This window comes from Aplidium turbinatum, chromosome 15 (assembly GCF_918807975.1).
Source record: "Aplidium turbinatum chromosome 15, kaAplTurb1.1, whole genome shotgun sequence".
Taxonomy (NCBI): domain Eukaryota; kingdom Metazoa; phylum Chordata; class Ascidiacea; order Aplousobranchia; family Polyclinidae; genus Aplidium; species Aplidium turbinatum.
The window spans coordinates 12,149,703-12,173,871 of NC_137486.1; the positions used below are offsets into that span (position 1 = coordinate 12,149,703).

The following is a 24,169-nucleotide window of genomic DNA, read 5'->3' on the forward strand; positions in this document are numbered from 1 at the left end:
ACGCAGAAAATACAGTAAACAAAGAAATTGTTAAAAAAAAACAACCTACAGCGAAAGTTACGGGAAATTTGCGCAATACAGCTCATTACATACAGTAGTAGAGAAGTTCAGTGGCGTAGCCAGGAAAAAAATTTGGGGGGGGGGGCAAATATTTGATGAGTGGAAAAGACTTACGTTTTATTATCAATTTGTACTGGAATCAAAAAGCATTTCTTCGCATGGAAAAAGATTTGTCTAAAGGAATTGATATCAAGCGTGGAGTACGCCAAGGATGTGTACTTTCTCCATGTCTTTTTAATTTATATACAGAAATGATTTTTCGATCCATTGATGATATGAGAGGAGTAAAAGTTGGTGGCTTGAATATAACAAATTTACGCTATGCTGATGATACTGTTCTGTTGGCTGAATCACAAGAAGATCTTCAAGAAATATTGGACAATGTTAACTCAATTGGTAAAGAATTTAATATGAAAATTAACGCTAAAAAGACCAAATCAATGATAATCTCAAAATCACCAGACACTTCAGTACTCCAAATTATAATTGACAACGAAATTATACAAAAAGTAAAATCTTTTTCATATCTTGGTCATTTAATAACTGAAGATGGGAGGTGTGACCATGAAATTCTTAGACGGATAGAAATTGCAAGAACTACATTTGCAAAAATGAAAAATATTTTAACCAATCAACGTTTAAATTTATCAACTCGTCTCAGGATATTAAAATGCTATATCTGGTCGACCCTATAATACAATTCCGAAACTTGGACAATGTCACAAAAAATGGAGAAACGGATCGATGCCTTCGAGCTCTGGACATACAGGCAAATGTTAAAAATTTTATGGAAACAAAAGATCACTAACGATGAAGTACTCTCCAAATTCAATTCAAGCAAAATGCTCTTACAAACAGTCAAAAGAAGAAAATTGAAGTATTTCGGACACACAAAAAGGCAAAATTCATTACAAAGATCATTAATAGAAGGGAAGATAAACGGTAAAAGAAGTAAAGGCAGACCAAGAATGATTTGGACAACAAACATCACAAATGGACAAAATTGACTTATGAATGTGCAGTACGCACAGCTCATGGTCGAGAACAATGGCGCATTGTATCCAACCCTCCATACGAGGAAGGAACAAAATGATGATGATGACACCAGACTAGGAGGTTGATTCAATCTTACTATTGCTTGCCAGCTGGCAGAATTGAATCTTTTATAGAAATATCACCCTATTTGCATTGATTCAACACCAGTAGACGTCAAATTTTTGTAAGCATTTACTCCTTATCGCGCTTCGCCTTCCGTTATCTCGTCCAGCTGTATCAGAAACGATCGCGCCGCTTTCACAACGAACCACGCAACATCAACAGACGTCGAATACATGTAAGTAATAGGTTAACGTGCTTTAGAGTGAGCTTTGTTAATTGCGGTTTGTGATAGATGTCTGGTTGCGTAACAACTACAGGTGCAATTTTATGCGCTGACAATGCTCATGTGAACTATAAAAAAAGTTTGCAACCTTATACAGTGTTTTGTACGTTGTTTGATGTAGCCTGCTTGATGTTGTGTTAGTCTGATATTTTGTGTGATGACTGTTAAAAATTTAAATTCTATGGACTTTGAGTCTGATTGCAAATAAATAAATAAATACTGGCTTAATTGTTACGCAAAAGTTATTCTTTCATCGAATGCTTGTTCTTTACCAGTGTCATTGCCAATATATATCATGGTAAAGGAAGATACAGTTAAAAAGTGGAATTTACCTGCTATAGGTTATGAAGCAGAGGGGACAGAAGGAAAAGTTAGTGTAGTATTTTGTAAAATTTGTTAAGAATTTTATGAAGGAAACAAATCGGAATTAGAAAAGCTACGGGGCCCAGTTAAAAAAGTAGCACAAAATTGGATAAATGGTACTTCGGCAGTAAAGAAAAGTAATGCTTCCGATCATATGACATCGCGCGTTCATGAACGGGCAGTTTTGCGTCTTCAAGAAACTAGCACCAGCAGCGAAAGTTTGACTCCAGGGGAGACTGCAGCGTGTGCTGTTTCAAGTAGGCTACCCAAAGTAGCATTCTTCACCATATTCAGGCGCTAAATTTGCAGCAACGGGACCAACTCATGAAAAAGTTCCAAATGGCCCATTTCTTGGCTTTGAACAATAAATCTTTCAAATTTTACGAAGAACTATATAAATTTGACGTTTTTAATGCTGACTTGAGAATTGGATACTCTACTGATAAGGCTTGTAGAGAAATGATTCATTTTTTATCCAACGCATTAATACAAGACGAGGTTACTGTGCCTTTAAACAGTAAAAGCAAGCAATATTTCAGTATTTTGTACGATGGGTCGTCAAGTGCCAAAACTATGGACGAAAAAGAAGTTTTCGTCATTAAGACGTGTTCTTTGGGAAAACCTACCTTTCACGTGCTATCTGTCGAGGAACCAGAGGACTGTAATGCGAAAGGTTTGAAGGATGCAGTCGACGAGGCGTATTCGAAGGGGAACTTCGAATTTCCGAAAAACAGCCGACTGATAGGCATTGGGTACGATGGAGCCAGCGTGAACAAGGCCGCGTTCAACTTGCAAAAGGCAGAAGTAGGCGATCATTTGCTTTTAATGTTATGCTCGTCACATAAGATTGAGTTAGCCGTTAAAGATAGCTTTAAGCATTCCGAAATTAATAAAAAAGCTGAAACATTGCTGGAAACTGTATATTATCTGTTCAAACGGGCTAACCTGAAATGGCGATTGTTTAGGCGACACGCCACTGCAGCAAACAAAACAGTATATCGATACAAACGTTCCCTCGGCACGCGGTGGTTAGAGCACCAACACACGCTATTGACGTCTACTTAAAAAATTTGGAAACGTTGATCGGTTTTTTAAACCATCAAATTGCCCAACCTTTCAATACCACCATGAAGAAGGATGCAAGCAAATTAGAAGGAATTCGGCGGGAAATTTGTAATCTTCAAACTATCATCTTCCAATGCGTCAAGTTTGACGTAGTTGCTTGTATAAAACCACTTTCTTTAATTTTGCAAAAAAATGAGTTATTGCTTCCTGAAGCTATCACAGCTATCGATACCTGTTTGGGAAGTATTCAATCCATGCTATCGCAGATTGAAAGTGGGGTCGACGCGATGTATTCGAAAGAGTTGTTTCCTACTCTTAACACTGTGCTTATTCCCTGTATCGCCACTAGTTTGAATCCCGCCCCAGCCGAACAAGCTGCGCGCTCACGCCAATCTACCACTCAGAGCCAGGGTTCTGTAACTTTCTGTTCATACGCGATGCGCAATGGTAATCTTGAGGAAGGGGTAGCTCGGGTTCGCATTGAAATGATGGACGTGCTGGATGCATTGCAAGTTTCGTTGCAAGAACGGATGAAGCAAATCACGGAAGACTCGTTTTTTACTGCAGCGGCTACCCTCCTGGACACCAAGTCTTACGTCAGTCAAGAGATTGAAAATATCCGAAATGCTGCAAACCGAATCATGGAACAATTTTCATCTGTGCTTGAGCAAAACAACTTTAACCCAAGCCGCATAGGTGAGTGCTATTTTCATCTGTATTGGTTTACTAGAGATAAAAAGATGAACAACATTCGGTTGACGTTTTATTTGTTCTTTTAACAAATTGATAATTTTTTTTTTAAGTAGCTGGTTACTTTTATGACATTTTTACGTTGATTCAACGTAGTGAGACGTTGAATCAACGTAAAAATAACCGATTTTTGCCTGTGTGGGGATTTTGCCTGTGGGTCGTCTCTGGCAAGATTGTAGCGAAATAAAATTGTTGTGCCTGATCGAAATACCACACTTTTGTAGATTCCACGTCTGACAATGTTGAATCGACAAAAAATATTGGCAGATAAGTTCACTACAAAAGGCATTTATCAAGTTGTATTTTCTTTAGGAATTGAAGTCAATCTGGCTGTCTCGCACGTGCGACGTTTCTTCCCTTCTTCCGAGCCAATGAAAGTATGGAAGCAACTGTTTATGCTACGAGACAAGCTGCGACTCCACAACGTTCTGCAATTAATTGAGATATGCGTCGTTTTGCCTCTTTCCAATGCGGAAGTTGAGCGTGTGATTTCTTCATTTGCAAGAATGCTCAGCAAAGACAGGTATATGGATAATGAAATTACGTATGATAAATTGATAATCTATATGTATAAAGATTTACCAATGAAATGTAATTTATTGCGCACTTTTTGGTTTACACTGTACTAAATCAAGGATAAATGTATAAAAAATAGTTAGGCTGTGTTGTTGAAACCGTGTTATTCTTTTCTCTAGAATGCGTCTCAACAATGATAGCCAAACAGCACTAATGCGAGTGCGATGTGCAGGAAAAGACATTCCTCCCAGTCGATATGCTACAGCCATAGATTTGTTCCTTAGTCAACACCCCAATGGAGTTTTGCGAAAGAGAAAGAGGCGTGTTGATGGGTATCAAAGCACGAAAGCCGCAAAACGTGGACGCTTCATTGCGAACGACGAAGACAGTGTAAATTTACAGCCAAGCGTTGAGCCTCTTGATGTGTCTGATTCCAGTGATGACGAGACAACCTCATCCTCCGATGCAGCATCTGATGATTCCGATTCTGACTAGTTCTTTATCAAACAGTATTTCTGTTGCTCGCAGTATTCCCATTGTGCCGAAATTATGTTAGTGTAAACGTAAATCGAGGCAATCTTCTCGCAGGGACCTATTAATTTGTTACCGGTACCTGGTTGAGCAATTAACGCTATTTTATGATAATTCAACGTCGCTAGATGTTGAATTAATGTAAAACAGATGTAAATTTCTTATTGGGCATTGTTGTTACGCAATACAACCGGTCGGAAAAATTAAATCGATTTGTGCTGACTCGAACGTTGAATCAACCCAAAATTAACATACTTCCCCCTCCCCATGAGTTATTTAACATGAATTATCGTAACAGCGTGCGTATCGCGTTGCTCGCTTTATCGCTACTTTTGGTATTATTACATCACAACAAATCAAACAATGCGGTCTTGATAGACTACTCTATTATATTTTTAGCTTCTCGTTTTACATGTTGTGGTAGCCTGCAATTTTTTCGTAATAAACGTTCACAGCAATTGCCGAGGCAATTTCAACTTTTGCCGTTTGGCCTCGGCAACGTTTTTGCCGAAGTAAAAATATGCTAATTTCGAAGACTGCGACAGTGACGTAAATCCATCACTCTTTTCTAACCTGCCTTGAGCAGCATGAAAGCAGTAGCGTACAGCTTGTAAATTCACATGGTATCAATATGTCAATGGCTCATGGATACAGATAAACCATGTTGATGCGCAATCTGCTTTAAACGGAGATGGCGATTGAATATATAGGCCTACCGTATATTGGTGTTTTTCCGTTACGTTTTCAGATTTAGTTTATTTAATGGACCAAACATATCAACCAAATAAGCAAGGAATCTAATCCATTTGTTATCATTCAGCAATGGAACAAATTCCAATTTTATTTAAAGGTCAAAAAATAATTTAAGCTCGTCTCTGAGTTCAAACACTCGCTTGGTTACGTTTCCTCTTGAAAGCCATCGAGTATTTGCATGAAAAAGAAGTAGGCCTACGTGATGGTCTGCATCCATGTCATTGCACAGTTGCTTAAATAATCGGGAGTTAATCTAATAATAATCTCCTCTTTTACGCTCTAGTCTAGGTCAACTTACTACGCTTCAAAAGGCTTACAATCCTAAAACCAAATTCCCCCGGAAAATTGCAAAATTCTCCCCTAGTGGGGAATTCCCCCCCGGTTGGGAACCACTGTGTTAACATTTTGTCAACGTATACTAATGTAAACGCAAGACAAGATTGCGAGATAGCCAGCGGCAACAAATGATAATCCGAGGAAGCAATTATGACATGAAGCAAACGCAGTCTAATATAAATAAATGTTATGGTTTCATTTATTGTCGCTCTACAACTGCTAAAGTCTATTAGGGACAAGACTCATGTTTAATTTTATATCAGGTTTACGACGTCATCACATTATTACGTGGCTTGCTCCCACTGTGTTATGCAAACAAGAGACACAATCGGTACCATTTTTAAAGTCTTCGGTTTGACGCGATCGACAATCGATCTCACATCTACCAGCAATAAAACCGGCGAAACCACTCGGCTACTGAGCTGGTTGTAAATTCAGTTGGAAAAATGCCCTTCCAGCGAATAACTGCTTGTTGAGCTGAAGGGTTGCGTTGTTTTATTTGAAGTGCTTCGTGAATTTTGGTTTCAAATTTGGATTGACAGTTTCAAATTATTTTATATGAATCTGAAGCATTATAAATTGCCGACAATTAACTGCGTCGGTCAACGCAGCCCTTATCAAACTGCAGTATCAAAGCTGACTTTGGCATCGTTTACTGTACTAGCCTATAGTCTGCAACTGATTCATTGAAGTGTATTTTTGATTATTATTGCTTTACTTTTCTTATTAACTAGTTTTTCCCCTTTTTTATATTTTTGTGTTTACCACTCATTCAATTAGTTATTGTACACGTTAAAATATCCCATGTAGGGCAACTTGACTTAGATAACCGCATGATTCTTTCGATACCTTTATGATGTAGCTGCATAGCCGAGCGGTGAGAACCATGGTTCGACGTTCGAAAGGCCGTCAGTTCGACACCGCTCAAGAGCATGTGGCTGTGTCCTTGGCAAGACACTTAAAGGCATGCCGTCGATTGCGTAGCAGCGCTCTGACTATAGCCCTTGATTTCTCTCATGATTATGGGCAGCAAGCTGCTCTAACTAGAGAAATGCCTACGGCCCTTCTGAGGGCTATGGCTTGCTGAACTGAATAGTGTAGCTTCCAAATAAACAAAAGTAATGTGTTATATTATCTGCTATTATAGCCGACATTGAAATGAATGTGAGGCTATACTGAAAATCAACTTGATAAATTGAACAACAGAAGTGCCTTCAAAAAGTTGAAACCAATCGACAGCATAGCGACAATTATTATTGGCAACGCTAATTCACTTGGACAGGAGTTTACATTCTACCATCACTGCTCCCAGCATTGTAGCAGGCCTAAATGTAAACATTTTGCTGGCATACATTGATTAAAATCCTGTACAGGTACAGCTTAGTAACTTGTATCATCAGTTTATTTAATATAACAGCTACGATCAAAACGTTGGCAAAAGGTAATATTGCTACAAAAACAGTGACGTAAGAAAATGTGCAGTGGTAGATTCCCAAGTTCTGTCGACTGTCGTGTGCCATATTTCAAAAAAATTTGAAAACCGTTGATCTAAAAGACCACTGTCGTCTATTTCAGAGTTACTGTCTTGTTGTTTGTGATGCTCGTTCCGCTGATATTGCTGGATAATGGCGAATAATTATCTTTCACACATTTATTTACAACTCCCCTTCTCTTTAAACTTGCAACGTCAGTCTCTCGCATTTGTCCATTGATGAACACACTTCCTACGTGCTCCCATCCCACTCGTTTTGTTGGAAATGGCAACCCTCCGCCCCACTTATCACATGAAAAAGAGTCGTGTTGCAGCAAACTTTTCTTCGCCATTGGCCATATGACTCCATTTAAAAAGTTCATGTCCTCTAAATACTTTTGGTTTGATACATTTCTCAGTAACTCAATCATATTTGGAATAGTCTTCGAACACCACATGCCACCAGACATGGCGAAACGTGCATGCGCAGGATGGTCACGCATAACGTGAAATTGTTTCCCTGACTTTATCCATTCATCGACGGCAGCTTTTTCTCGCAACGATAAGCGTGAATCAATGTCTCTGGAGCACGAACGCTCTGCACTTGCAGCAGCTTGGAAGCGCCACGACATTTTGTTTACTTTGGAACCTGTCATGCTGATGAACTCCACACTTGCATCTTCTAATTGAGACAAGATATTTCTGGGGACACTATCATCATAATATACACGCATTGTCCAGCCAGGATATATTTCTTTGTACAATTTTGCGTTCGCAAGTGCCCCGTCAGTATAACGAGGATTTGAACCGTATAACGAGTAAGAAATGGTGCCTGTTACTATTTTTGAAACATTTGGTTTCTTTCTATTAGAAGCATGATTCCCAAAATGTGAATCATTATGTTGTTTGTCGTAAGCAGTTGTCCATGTTGCGTTTAATTCATCATGGTATCTCCAATTTATCCAAATGATAAAACACACCACAGATCCAACAACCTGAAATACAATATTATAACAAAAGCATGTCTCGACGGGAGTAGGACCAATTACATAGTTCTCGGTTGAATTACATTACAATTACATTGTGCTGAAATTTTCAAATTACCGTTATAACTATAATTACTTCCAAATGCAATTAAATACATGTTTCAATTACAAATATTAAATGTTTCAATGTTTATATTTATCGATGATATTTGAGAATTTGATGATAAAGATTGTTGCAATGTAGATTTAGTAATTACATTAAATAAGTATTATTATTTATTATCTAAGCTTATGTTTATTGAACAAATGAATAGATTATTACCAAAAATAACCAGTGTATCTGAGTAAGTTTTACTTTTAAGTGTTTCTTCAGCATTGTAGTGTGTTCTCACAAACATACAAAACATTAAACATAAATGCTCAAAAACAAACATACCTCCAACATAATTACAAACGAAGACTTTTTTCTCAATATCTTCAACTTAAGTAGAAAATGGTTGGTACTTACAAAAGTTAGGCAACAGCGCTTGAGTTTCAATGCTTTGAAAGATCTTTTTTTGTTGTTCAATGTTCATTTTGAGAAAAGTAAATGCAGTATGTTGAGAAAGAAAAGAAACGTCCTGCAATAGATATGGGCTAGTATTGATAAAATTTAATCTGTAAAAAGCATTTACAATATGGATGAGGCTGTACAGTGCACAGAGTTTATGCAATAGTGTACATGTAGGCGTAACAATCAACTGTTGATCATTTATGTAAAATCCATGTTAAATTTCAATGTTTTAAAACTTTCAACAACTTTTATAATTTTGCACATTGAGTGATCTCAACTTCACCAGGCCCTTGAAATTGATCCCATATGACTTCTTATCAACTTATCAAATGTCATAATTGTGTTTGAAAATACAGGTTACTGTAGGCCAGTGGTTCCCAACGCATGGGTCGCGACCCAAAGTTGGGTCACCTGATTATTTGTTTGGGTCGCTTGTTTTTTAGGCATATTGTATTTTGGGCAAAAAAATAACAATAAAAAAATTTAAAACATGAAGAGATTGTTCACAAAACTGGAAAATATAAACACAAGTCATGAAGCGTTTCATGTTGAGACATCGCAAAGCTTTGTAGCACGATCGTAGTGCAAAAACTTTCAACAGTTTTCGTTTTTGCTATTGTTATAATTACTAAATGTAAACCCAACAAAAATTTCAGTCTCAAACATAAATTAACTTGCCAAAATTACGGGATATAGCCTACATTGCAATGTGCACTATGTGTCACAAACACACATAGTCTGGCGTGGTAAAACGCATCAAAGACAAAGCCCCAAGTGCTGCATGGGCTCATTGCTTTCTCCACAGAGAGGCCCTTGCCAGGGAATAGGATGAGATGGAATGGAAGATGGAATAGAATGGAAGATGGAATAGAAAATGGAATGGAAGATGGAATGGAAGATGGAATGGAAGATGGAATGGAAGATGGAATGGAAGATGGAATGGAAGATGGAATGGAAGATGGAATGGAAGATGGAATGGAAGATGGAATGGAAGATGGAATGGAAGATGGAATGGAAGATGGAATGGAAGATGGAATGGAAGATGGAATGGAAGATGGAATGGAAGATGGAATGGAAGATGGAATGGAAGATGGAATGGAAGATGGAATGGAAGATGGAATGGAAGATGGAATGGAAGATGGAATGGAAGATGGAATGGAAGATGGAATGGAAGATGGAATGGAAGATGGAATGGAAGATGGAATGGACGATGGAATGGAAGATGGAATAAAAGATGGAATGGAAGATGGAATGGAAGATGGAAGATGGAATGGAAGATGGAATGGAAGATGGAATGGAAGATGGAATGGAAGATGGAATGGAAGATGGAATGAAAGATGGAATGGAAGATGGAATGAAAGATGGAATGAAAGATGGAATGAAAGATGGAATGAAAGATGGAATGGAAGATGGAATGGAAGAAGACAGATTTTGGGATGGAAGATGGAAAATGTCAAGGACGGAAAAAAATGGACGATCTTGATGATGGGATGGAAGACAATCTTCCATTATTCCATCTCAATTCCATCATTAATTTTCTAACGCTTTATCAAGACATGCAAAATATTATGTTGCTTGCTGAAATAATTCGAACGGTACGTTAATTTAAACAATAATTCAAACGGTACGTAATCCTTAGGAAAATGCTGCTGTTAAATTTTTAGCTTAAATTTAGCCTATGGTTTTTAGGTTTATTTGTGGCATAGCCTAGCCTATTCAACGCGGTGATCACAAAATGTGAAGATGGAATGGAAGAGATTTATGAGATGGAATGGAAGATTTCTAAGATGGAATGGAAGAAAATATCAGAATGGAAGATGGAAAAAACGTCTTCCATTCCATCCCAAACCCTGGCCCTTGCTGCAAAAAACTGTCGCAAGAGCTGCACGAAGTGTTAAATGATGTTGTGAAGTGTGTAAACTTGATCAAAGCAAGGCCAATCGGCGTTTGTTTTCGTCTTTGTGCACTGACATGGATTCTGATTATCAAGCATTGCTGGTGCACACGGAAGTGGGATGGTTGTCACGAGGTTGAGTCCTGAAGCGAGTTTGATTTATTCCTGTAGTGTAGGCTACCAAGAAACCACACGCCATCATCAAAATTTGAGATAAAGGAAGGTTCGCAATAGTTTTGTTCATCATACCATAACGTAGCTTACTTCTTACAGGTACATTTGCATCTTATGAAGATAAAAATCGGAACTGTTGTAGGCCTGGGATTGTGTTTAACAGGGGTGTCCAAACTTTTTTTTCCTAGAGGGTCACATTCACAAAAATACATGTCCGGGCCAGTCGTAAAAAAGAAAGGCGCATATAGGCTAAGGCTCCTCTTTTATGTAGCATATCAATGTTTGTCGACTGTGCGTCATGACTGAACATAAAGAAAACGCAACACTTAGGCCTAACACATTTTCCTTCCTTCGCTTATTTGTCTTTTGCTCAGCTGGACTGTCTTGGTACAGAGAGCTACCTATTGGACGATATACAATGCATTTTAACAGCTTCATATCCATTTTCTTGCATTTTGGCGCACACCATGACGCCAGTCGCCATTCTCCTCACCGCCTGCCATAGTTTGAGCTCTATCTGTTGTAAACGTGGGTGACACCATATACTGCTTGGCATTGGACACAACTGTTAAAGTGTCTTTCTTGTAGTTGTGCCCTTTAGAGTCCTGACATCAAGCAACTCTTTCGTAATGCCAAAGTTGTCGTCACTTTCCCGTCAAAAATCAACAACTGTGCAGAGTCGGTAGTATATCCGTGCTTTGATCACATGAAATCGAGTAAAAATTTAAAGCGGAAACTTTATGTGACATGCGACACGATAGCTGACAAGTCTTCTATACGACGCACAACTGTATGTTTGGACATGCAGCAAGGTTATTGAAGACAAGCAATTTTCTGGGCACATTATTTTTGCGACTTCGTAGTAGTGATACACTGCAATTAAAGTCACTCCCTGCGAAAGGTTCTTCCCTGTTGAGCAACCATTGTCTGTAGCGTTGTTACAAGAACGATAAGATGGCTAATGGCTTCAGAGGCTGTGACCTACCTCACTGATATATTCTTGAGGCTCATCTGATTGAACTTGTCTCTCCGAGGTTGATTCACTGCAGTGATTGAATTCATGGACAAATTACCGTTAGGCTACTTATCATGAAGATAGATCTATGGAAAGTGGAGGCCAAGATGGAAATCTGAGCATGTTATTGACTATAAAATCTGAATAATTGAAATCTGAACAATCTTGATGAGACACTTGATAAAAACAAAACCACCGGAAATCCAAATAGCCTACGATGCAGCTTGTGTAAACACACCTAGCTTCTCTGCAATATTAATTGCGGTCTTACTTCACCAAATTGAATGAACTAGAAGCAAAATAGATTAAAAACCAGTGTGATAAACTTTGAAAGTATGAATACTATCTGAAAGATGTTGTACACTCAAAAAGAATTTTCGAAATTAATGAATAATCCTGTTGCAAAAATGCATTTAAAAAGATCACCCTGACTTAAGTTTTAACTTTATCTGATATTGTTCTAATCTTAACTCTTTGCTGATGTGTCACAATACCCACTTACCAGAGAGAGCAAGAATTTTCAACGCTTTTGAACATGAAAACTAAATGTAAAGTACCGTACAGCTTTTGTGATTCATGACTAACACACGTGCCTGTCTTTTTCAAACTACTGGAATTGGGAAACTTATTTGCAACAAATGGACAAAGCTTCACACTAAAGTTTAATATTTCAGCTGAAATAATTACCGGTACTGCTATAAAGCGCTGGTAATATTCGTCATTCTGCGATGTAAAGCCATTAAAGTGTTATATGTTGAATAAGTCAATATTGACTCTTACCGCTTCATTTGATGTCAGCTTTTTTGGGAGTTCGGGTTGATTGTTTTAAAACTCCGAGATAGGCTGCTTAATGGAAAAAATGGGAACCCCTGCTCTAGAAATGATATTAGCCTACTTATTCAACAATAAATACTACAAAAAGTGCTCAATGCCAAGCAGAGCAAATTAAATCAAATATAGTTATTAATCAATCAATCAGTCATTTTATTTTTCGTCATTAACGCGTCCGGGACGAGAAAGATACTAACTACAAAAATTGATATAAACCTACCAGCACGTTAACGAACGGGAAAAGGTGGCAAAACCTTGAAAGGTTTAAAACGTGCCTGAATGAAAAAGTCTCTAAACCCTTGACAGCCTGTTTCACCCAAAAAGGAGAATCATCAGAAGGTCCTCATTCAAATAGAATAAGACACAGGCCTTATGTATTACTTATTATATGCTTGGTAGCATATAGCCTACTATCTATACTTGTGATCGTGTACTTAGAAATGTGTTAAAAAATTGTAGGCTGTGTAGTAGCCTACTGTAGTCCTTTCTCTGACAGCAAATTACACGTCAACAGCGTCAAAGAAGCATACAAGATAGCGTAGGCTACTAACCAAACAAAAGAAAAGTAACATACAGTGAAACAAGAATATTTGCCGCAAACAAGTAGCCTGCCCTGCTTGATCAACATGAAGTGAGGAAAAAAGCTAAATAGGAGGAAATTTGCTTACACAAATTAAACGTCATAAATACTCAGCAATAGCTTAAAAACTTGTGAAGTTTTAATATTAGTTTATCTTATTCGAAAAACACACCTTCTCTGTCTGTCTAATCTTTTCTACAGAATCCGCACCTTTAACCTCAAAATTGATGGTTTCCCAAACCCTTTGTAATTCCTAACTCTCATTTTCCACCAGTTCTGAAATGTTCACCTGTGCAGCTCCTCTGACGGTTATTATCGATTTCACTTTAGCGCCGTGCAGTTCTGTTGGTTTATCGTATGTCGTCGTTTGGTTTGCTTTTAATAAATTGGTATGAAAAAATGTTTAGAGATCTGGTAAAAGTTTATCTCTTACAACGAGATCAAGACGTGAGCGGTTTGACGCTTGCTCGCTTCTAAATTTTGATTTAAATAATAGAGTGCGCTTCAGAAGTTTTGGGTTTAGAATTTAAGCACTGCCACAAGTAGATTTACTCTTAATTGCTTTGTTACAATAAGGTTTGGGATTTCGGCACATGGTTGACGAATCCTGGGATTGTTCCGATGAGAAAAATTCAACTTTCATGGAGAAAAATTCAACTTTCATCGCTGGTAAAAAGATATTGGTAATTGTCATTGGTCAATTGTGCTTGTTTGATTATATCAACGGTTCGTTTTTTTTTCCGGATTACACTGCAAGGTAATAAGTTATAATTAAGTTTAGTTGCAATAGATTGTTTTAAAATGAGCTTCTGTCTACTGGAAAGGTGACTGTAAGTTTCTTATTTTTAATGTTAATATATTGCCGGATTTAATCGGATTAGGATTTTACAATGCTTATAATCTGCATTTGGATTTTAGGTTGAAATCCGGAAGTGGATTTGGATTTTAAATTCTAAAATTCGTAGATCTCTGCTGTGTATTTATGCACATGGCTTACGTCTACGCTACAGAATTATTTAAGCTGGCTACAGGCTGCGAATCAGGCATTTTTAATTGAAACAAGCATGTTCATCAACATGATGAAATGAAACCCTTCAAAAAAATCTGCGCACGCCATTGGTTGCGCTTATAACCTGTCCTATGTTATAATGCTAGCACCAAATTAGATGATAAGTTATATGAACTATTCAATAACAACGGATCGAAATGAGTTCTCCTCTGTTTGGTTGTTTATTTCAAGTCTGAACCACATTTCCATTTGAAATTATTGTCTTCGACAATACAGGATTATACCTTTTGTAACTAAAAAATGTTATCACTTTTACAAATATTCAACGTTGCGACAACGTAAATATGACCTAGTAAAACTGATGCTTGACCTTTGCGCAGTCGTATAGCCTGCTATTAACTGATTCATTGAAGTGTATGTTTGATTATTATTGCTTTACTTTTGTTATTAACTAGTTTTCCCCTTTCTTATTTTTTTGTTTTTACCACTCATTCAATTAGTTATTGTACACATCAAAATATCCCATGTAGGGCACCTTGACTTTTTCGATACCTTCAGGGCCGTTGACAGGATTTCTCGGGCCCGGTACCCATTTATTTTCGGGCCCCCTTCATCGACAATGTTATGAATATAAAGGTTGTGTACAAAATTTTATTGATCTGCTGTTAAAATGAGGATGACACATGCCGTTCAATGTAGAAAATTAAGAGGAATATCATTTATATATTCTCAAAGATTTGTTGTATCCACGAATTTCCCCAACTGTGCAATTACGCATTAGGGATTTCTCCATAAACCGCAAAATCCTTGCTCTCAATCACGATCTTCGTCGATATGTTTAAAATTGTTGGAGTTTTCGACTGAAAATATTGCTTTGTAAAGTAGAGTAGCCGTAGGAGAGTAAAACATTTTTGGGGGGCAAAAATAATTTTCCCAAATTTTGTCTTTGCATATATATTTTCAAAAATACTAAATTATTCACAACCTCTGAGAGTCATCAACTTGGCCGTGTACGAAATACAAGCAAAAAAAAAAACACGTACAACAGCAAAACAAGGCTGAACTTACTTTAATCTGCGTTCATAGACCTGCCTGTGTCCCAATTAAATGAACCATCAAATTAAAACATTCTTATGTATCACAAAAAATATACAGTATATTAAGCCTAACTGGATTCAAAAAAATTTGAATTGAGACTTCACCAATAACTGGATAACAATAATTGCTGAATATTCATGTCGCCAGATTATATGAAAATCTCCAGCCCAACTTCAATAAAAGGCCTGACCAAAAGTAGCTCAATCTTTTCAATTCAAAGATAGTCCAAAGACTCAATATTTGTAAATTTGCATTGAAAAATACTAAAATGACAATCCGCTTAGGCCTACTTATCAAACCAGTAACATTACTTAATCCATGCTGCTTCAAATCCTACAGCCTGAAAAGAATTGGACAGTTTATCATGCTATGTGCATCACACTTCCACCTTTGAACAAAACTAGTTTTGATACCAAAAATATTGATATTATATTACAATATAATCATAGTCAATGTTTTTTTAGAAGATCATTACAAAGATAATCTTACTTCACAATGAAGCTGCTAGGCCTACTCAAATCACAAGCACTGAAGAAAAATGACTCCCAGATAATAGCTTCAAACTCAATCGTTGCCACAAAATACAGACCACATTACCAAAACATGACACAAACATAGCACTGTTTACATTGCCTGATATATTAACGTCATGAATTGGATGACAAAACAACATAACATGTGTCTTTATATTTGATTGTTGTTGCTCTAATACTGTGTCATAGATAGTAAATAGCTGAGCATATCAACCCTAGGACTGGCAAAGACAAACAGCAGTTTATACAAAAAAATTCAATACAGAAAACAGTTAAAATATAGCTCACAAAAACATGAAATTAAATCCAGGAAAATTCACAAGTTGTTTTCATTTAATATACTTTTTAACTTTGTACATAACTACAGTTAGTGGCCGGGATCAATGCTCACAAAAGTGGTGTATACAGTATGTGGCCTCACAACTGTTGTTTATTAAAGTTTATAACAAATGCTTATTTTGTTTGACCATATCTAAAAATGATAAGCTATCTTTGTAGTATTTAAGTCAAGTTTTGCGAGCATAGCATAACTCATGGTAAAATTGACTTATCCAATAAGGGAACGTTCAAATATTACGTAACGCTTTTTTTCCGAATTTTTGACCCCCCTCCCCCATGTAACGCTTTTTCACTACGAATTCAGCATAAAAAACTACCATTCCGTACTCGAAAGCGTTACGTAACGTTTTGCTTGAACCCCCTCTCCCCCCGATGTGACGCTAACGTAACGCTTTGCATAAACCCCCCCCCTCCCCCTCGAAGGCGTTACGTAATATTTGAACGTTCCCTAATTGGATATTTTTGCCCAAATATTTTTACAAACAACTACATTAGTGGGATATAGAGAAAAAACAAAAACTTCATAAGTTCACCAGAACCCAGCAAGGTTTCAAAATTCTACCAATGAAGGAATGTAGGCTAGTGTGATATTCTAATGAATATCTGTAATAAGCTTATCTCAGCTTGCCGAAGCATTATTTTGCATTTTTTTCGGCAAAACTGAATCGAAACTTATTCTGTCCAAATTTTAATACCAAATATAAAAGTCTTGAAATTGTTGATACTCTGTTTTACATTCAAAGCAAAATGTTTTTTATACCAAATGCAACACTATAAAGTTACTAAACTGGTAGAATGTTGAAAACTTATGGTAAAAATTAATTTGTCCAAATAACTAGACATTTTTGCCCAAATGATTTTTATAATCAACTACATTAGTAGGATATTGAGAAAAAACAAAAAACCTCGTAAAGTTACCAGTACACAGTAGCCTAGGCTTTTAAATCTTACCCATTAAGAAATGCAGCCTACAGCCCTACATGTTAGTGAATATCAGTAATAATCTTACCTCTGTTTCCCAACTGCATTTTTACAGAGTGTTCTATTTTGCAGTTGTTGAATCGAAACTTATCATTCTGCCCAGATTGCAATACCACATGCAACAGTTTTCAAAGTCGGTGATAATACATTTACATTCATTGGATAATATTAATGTATCTCATAAATTTCAACAATTATGTAAAGTTTTTTAACTGGTGAGGCATCGAAACATTGTGATAAGATTGATTTGCCCAAATAACTTGACATTTTTGCCCAAATTTGCAGCATATTTTTTCACCGGGGGAGCAACCGCCCCCACCCCTACCCCCCTGCCCGCCCACCTCCTATGGCTATGATCTGCAAGTAGCTATAGAAGTGATTAGGCTACCACCAAAAAATATATATATTCAGAATTAAAGAGTGGGTGAAGAAAAATATTTCGTGTTTTTGAAAAAAAAATCGTGGTTAGGGAAATCACTATACCCGGAAGGGGGCCCGGTAATTTACCATCTGACGGCTGAAATGGCTGTTTTAACCTCTGATAGCAATTCCTTTAGATCTGATTATATTAAGATCTTGATAATGTTTGAAGTCGCGGGGAATCTTTTAAATCCGGGCCCCCTAAATATTCTGGGCCCGGGTCCAAAAGTACCACCTAGACCCCCCTGTCAACGCCCCTGGATACCTTTATAATGTAGCTGCATAGCCGACTGGTGAGAACCATGGTTCGACGTTCAAAAGGCCGCCGGTTAGATACCGCTCAAGAGCATGTGGCTGTGTCTTTGGCAAGACACTTAAAGACATGCCTTCGAATGCAGAGTAGCGCTCCGACTATAGCCCTTGATTTCTCTCGTGATTATGGGCAGCAAGCTGCTCTAACTAGAGAAATGCCTACGGCCCTTCTGAGGGCTATGGCTTGCTGAACTGAATAGTGTAGCTTCCAAATAAACAAAAGTAATGTGTTATATTATCTGCTATTATAGCCTACATTGAAATGAATGTGGGGCTATACTAAAATAAACTTGATAGATTGCTCAACAGAAATTACTTCAAAAAAATTTAAACCAATCAACATCATAGCGACAATTATTATTAGCATCGCGAATTCACTTGGGCAGGCAGGGCCTCCAAGAGCCCTGCCGGGCCCCGGTGCAGATGTTGCTGCCGGGCCCCCCAGCGCGACATGTTGCGTGATATTTTACAAATCACAAGTAAAATTTGTGGTGCGCGTTAATCTACAAGGCCAATGCATACATGGTGTTCCAGACAGTGTTTTTATTTTAAAACCAGATCTGTTTAAAAAATAATACAAAGAATACAGTACCGGTAGGTTAAAGTCTTAATACTCCATTATTTCGCAAAGAATGCAGTATTGTAGTGGTGTAAATATGACTTTAAATTCACAGATACACACTAGTTAATGTAGTTATACACAAAGATAAAGTGCTGTGGCCATATATATACACTATGTAGTGTAAATATAGCCTCAATAGCGTTGCCAGATAAGGAATGCTGCCCTAATTTGAGGAAAAGTTTATAGCTGTTGAAAACAAAAACTTGTATTTTGGAAATTTTTTTTAGTCCTGGGCGAAGATCAAAACCTTAACCTTATTTCTAACTCTGATCCTTTTACCTTAACTCTTCCTAACTTTAATGCTATCTCTGGCAACACCTGATTGTAACCATGGCAACAAGTGGGTAAAAACAGCCATTTCAAAGATAAAAATGGCAATAAGATCCGGCACGAGTGACATAGCATTGCATATGTGTGCATACAGCTTTACATTAACATACAATACCATTTCTGACATTGCAACCTGCAGAGACTAGGGAAGCAAACTTAGGATGAATGCATTGCTATTGTTCATAACATTAGGAAATACCAACTTCATTTCAGGATCAATAGGCTGCGTCTTATTTTTACTCCTTTAGTTTTATTTGCTTGTTTAAATGTATTTAATATTTTATGCAATATTTTATAAAAAATTGACCTTAAAACGCAAATTTAAACATTTTATCGGGCTCCCTGAACACAAAAATTGAAAATTTTGTAGTTCTAAAAAAGGGCATAGCCTACCCAGCGCATGAGGGGGCCCAATCGAAATACAAAACTAATAAAAAAAAATATATTTTATGCAAAATTGACCTTAACACGCAAATTTAAACATTTTATTGGGCCTCCTGAACGCAAAAAATTGAAAATTCTGTAGTTCTAAAAAAGGGCATACCCATCATGAGGGGGCCCAATCGAAATACAAAACTAATATAAAAAAAACAATATTTTATGCAAAATCGACCTGAGCACTCAAATCTAAACATTTTATTGGGCCCCCTGAACTAAAAAAATTGAAAATTCTGTAGTTATAAAAATAGGGCATACCCATGAGGGGGCCCAATCGACATACGAAACTAGTATAACAACTATATTTTATGCAAAATTGTTGAAATCAATCTTTTTAGCGCGTGAATTTAGACATTTTGTCGGGTCCCCTTAAACTCACGGGGCCCCGGTGCAATGCACCGGTTGTCCCCCCCTCTTGTGGGCCCTGTGGGCAGGAGTTTACATTCTACCATCACTGCTCCCATTGTAGTAGGCCTAAATGTAAACATTTTGCTGGCATTCCTTGATTAAAATCCTGTACAGCATAGTAACTTCTGTCGTCAGTTTATTTAATGTAACACATTCGATCAAAACGTTGGAAAAAGGTAATATTCAGACAAACCCAAGGAAATTACCAGTAATATTTGATTCAGACTTGGAATTTCTCAATGTTGAGAGAAAAAAGTTTTCTCCGCTTACAGAACAGTAAACGGTAGTTTTCTTATATCAAATAAATCGTAATATCTCGACAAAAACAATGACGTGAGAAAATGTGCAGTGGTAGATTCCCAAGTTCTGTGGTGTGCCATAAATCAAAAAAATTGAAAACCACTGATCTAAAAGACCACTGCCGTCTATTTCAGAGCTAATGTCTTGTTGTTTGTGATGCTCGTTCCGCTGATATTGCTGGATAATGACGAATTTTTTTATCTTTCACACATTTATTTACAACTCCCCTTCTCTTTAAACTTGCAACGTCAGTCTCTCGCATTTGTCCATTGATGAACACACTTCCTACGTGCTCCCATCCCACTCGTTTTGTTGGAAATGGCAACCTTCCGCCCCACTTATCACATGAAAAAGATTTTTTGTGTGTCTGAAATGACAAAATTATCGTTTCTGTAAGGTGGCAATTGACTATAGTAGATCGTATGGTCGTTTCGTTGTCTCCCTGTCAGTATGGGAACTTGTGCCACTTTTTGCAATGTATATAAAACTTGTATATTTCAAACATGTACTGTTTCTGACAAATAATTCATTGATTGACTGTCAGGTCTAGCAATGATGCAAATAAACAGAACAGTTGTTTTGGTTTATTTTACCAAATCATCTCAATTTAGTAATTCTTATTTTTCTTGGGCGCCCAGAGTGATGCTAACTGTTGGCAAACAGGTGTTGCCATAGATTTTGCTACGGCAACCTTCAACCTTGAGAAACTTTCCAGCAAACGTAAAGCAATAAGAACCTATTTTAATCCAAAGCAGTTTGGCTGATCATGATGTTTTTCGCCTTTTGTCTGAAAATTAAATTTCCATCACCCACCTATTTAATTATTATTGTTTTACAATCCATATCCCTTCACGTCGCCATTTTTTTAAACATCTGTGTTCAAATGCTGCCGAAATGAAAAGCAGGCTGTAAACTTTGTGTTGCTTGGGTGTGTAGTAAGACAACAGCTAACAACTCAACTCAATTCACTTTAAAGCAGTCAAGAAAGTTTTGTTGAGAAATTGCTCCATTTTTATTGGGATATGTTTATAGGCCATTTCTCAGCTATTAAAATCCGTTGACGTTGAATCAACGTAAAGAAGGAAGGATTTTTGCTGGTGGCAACTTACACAACAATTCTATTGTGATTTATTTGGCTGTAAATATCTTTTTGGTTCTTTCTGGTCTGTTCTATTCTTAATATAATTATTATTGTGACACGTGATACAACTTACAATTTGTAAATAATAAACATTGAAAACATGAGATAGTTAGAATTCTTGTAGTCAGGGGTAAAGAGAATTAGAAGAAAGCGATTTTACCTTCGAAGAATTAAATTTTAATTGAAGTCAATTTTGTACATCTCTATCTAGCTCCCCCGCTATATTTTCTAACGGCGTGTTTAGGAAAAAATGTTTTAACGCACTGGTATTAATTTGTTAAAAATACTTTCAATCAACAGTTACGCAATCCTATATTGACTGACGACATAAACATAATTTTAGAGAAAACATAAGTAGCAGGTTTCATTTGAGTGAAGTTTGTAAAGTCAAATTAATTTTGTCACAGACACACAAAAATTTATATTGACTTATATTTTTTCTTAAAAGATACAGCAAAAGATTTTGACGACTGATTAATCCAACTCTCAGTTTTCTAATTTTACATCTGAAAGAACTTCAAACTGCTATTTGCTTTGGTGTCTTTCTAAAGTCTAAATGAAGGCATACAAACTTTTTACGTCAAAATTAAAATTTTACGTACTTTTAAATTGAAAAATAAGTAATAAAATACAGGTAATGATTCTAAGCAAAGTTAAATTGAATAAAAATATCGACAATGTTAACAAAGTCATTTTATGTCTTTGAATGTCAATCTGGCAACACTTCGACACGCTTTCATATCACTTGTGTTTGTTTGTTTGTTTGTTTGTTTATCTTTATCCTGCATTGCGAGAAAGCGGACTTGAGCGCTATGCATCCAGAGTCACTATATACATAGTCTGGAAAGTCAATGGCAAATCTGCCTGAGGTTGTTGTTTACAGCGCCACCTAGGAGAGCTATGGTTAAATCACAGAATCTGCTTGGAAGGTATGCAAATACAGGCATATTGTCTACTATCAACGGTGAAACTGTGCATGATATTGTGGTTGCAGACTTGTTTTAACTATTGCAGAATGTTTAGGATGTTAGTTACAGTTATTATCTAGAAAAATTCGTTTGGTCTACTTTTCTGAGGCTTAGGTTAGCATGACTACAAGTAGTTAAAAGATGATGTGACTTTTCAAATTACTAAGGAATTGATTAGTTTATAGTTTGAAGTAGTGGTCTTTAAAGTTAATAAGTTTCAATGTACAAAGTATATACATCAGCTTACTAATTGAAGGGATTAATTACTAAATATTTGTGGAAGCTTTAAGCTAAAGTAGGCTTGAAATTAGTACCGTAATTGGCAGATGCTACTTAGCCAGCATCATTTCCAAAAATATTGATTGATCGATTAATTCAGTTGACAGTTATTTTAAAAAGGTCTATAAAGTTGTTTTATTTAGTGATACAACAAAACGGTGATAGGTTTCAATCTGTGATACTCAAAATAGCCACTCCCAAAAATAATTTATAAACAAAGAGCATTAGCAAGACAAATTTGAGTACCGGTAAGTATGTAGGTTCAGTAATTTAATGCAACAATGTCACAAATATTAAAAGTCCTGAGATTTAACTTAAAACTAGTTAGGCTGAAGGAAGATACAGCAGAATCAGATACTTACCGTAACTTGTTCCATATTTGGGGAACCTGGTTTGCGACATATATAGCATCTTAAATTAATTGGTTATGTACAGACTGGAAATTTGATTGAATGGACCAGTTAAGGCAGTTATGCTGACAAAGGTTATGTTTTGTTTATTTCCTTTGTGTTGTAATTTCCTATTTTTTATTAGCATGCCGTTTTTTTGTAGGTCATCAGTCTACTTTGAGACTACTAGCAAACACTGGTTTAATGCAGTAACCGGTTAACCACTACTTTGCTTTGTATCATCTTCTTTTCGCCCTTTTTCACATCACAGAAAACATAGCTTATGACTGCTTGAGGTTTCAGTGGCATGGCTGAAGTTTTTCTTGTTGAAGTGGCTACCATTACTAATTGCTTGTGATCTGCTTGACATATGTTACAAAATACCTATAGGCTATCATAACGTGTCAAAATCAACAACTTGGCATGAGGTTGCATCCCAATTTCTTAACTAATTCACATATTTAAAATGAACTGCCAAGTTGTTGATTTTGACAATTTGAATATTTCGGATATGTTACATTTTAGCATGTTACTTGTGGGCCTGTCATTCCTGATTTTGAAAACAATTTATGCTTATGAAAACAATTATATGCTTAATACAAATAGAGAATGTTCATAAATACAGTATATAATATATATATTATATATTTCTTACAATGCAGCAATAAGTGTACAAAAAGGTTTACAATTATACAATTCTTAAAAGTCATTAAAATGTTGTCACAATGCTTGGAAGCTCTTCAAGACATGAGTGAAGAACATCTTATATTTTTCGATGAGGTATGTTGAGCTTGACTTGTTTACATGCAAAATACTATTCAATCAAATATAGTTATTACTATCTAAACCTAAAGCTTACTGGTTAACAATTCTCCGCAACAGCATTGTCTGTTAACCGGGCTATTATATTGTGATTATTCTTGTATTTTTTTTTTGTCTTTTTGCATGTATGGTAATTAATATGGACTTATTGGTGTGGTGCAAATAATTTGTAATAATAACATTATCAATATGAAATTTGGAAATCTAACCAATGAAATACTTAACTGCTTCAGGGCCTTCAGGTCGAAAAAGTTAGCTTTCAAAAGCATAATATGCAATATACACGATTATACTGGTGCTACTTTAGAAGTGCATTAATTCAATAATTCCGAGCTATATTTACATTTTGAGGTACCAGTAATGAACGTTCTTCTTTGGTGCCATTTTTTTGCATACTATATATAGCAATTGAACGTGACTTACTTTACATTACTGGTATGCTAAAGAACAATGGCATCACATGGTCACCTTAGTTCGGAGAGATTAATGGCACTTGATGAAGATGGTGCATTACTGAATTT

The 24,169-nt window shown here is 36.5% G+C and overlaps 2 protein-coding genes across 2 annotated transcripts; one reads left to right on the forward strand and one right to left on the reverse strand.

Moving 5' to 3' along the window:
- Positions 1-2,617: 2,617 nt before the first annotated feature.
- LOC145784813 (uncharacterized) lies at positions 2,618-5,066 on the forward strand. The gene is made up of 3 exons (XM_082596656.1): positions 2,618-3,565; positions 3,932-4,142; positions 4,315-5,066. The coding sequence occupies exons 1-3, from the start codon at positions 2,932-2,934 to the stop codon at positions 4,628-4,630; spliced, it is 1,161 nt and encodes a 386-aa protein (XP_082452782.1). The 5' UTR covers positions 2,618-2,931; the 3' UTR covers positions 4,631-5,066.
- Positions 5,067-6,976: 1,910 nt separating this feature from the next.
- LOC145784659 (uncharacterized) lies at positions 6,977-8,733 on the reverse strand. Its single transcript, XM_082596524.1, has 2 exons — positions 8,649-8,733; positions 6,977-8,221 (listed from the first exon to the last, which is right to left on the reverse strand). The coding sequence occupies exons 1-2, from the start codon at positions 8,655-8,657 to the stop codon at positions 7,322-7,324; spliced, it is 909 nt and encodes a 302-aa protein (XP_082452650.1). The 5' UTR covers positions 8,658-8,733; the 3' UTR covers positions 6,977-7,321.
- Positions 8,734-24,169: the final 15,436 nt, after the last annotated feature.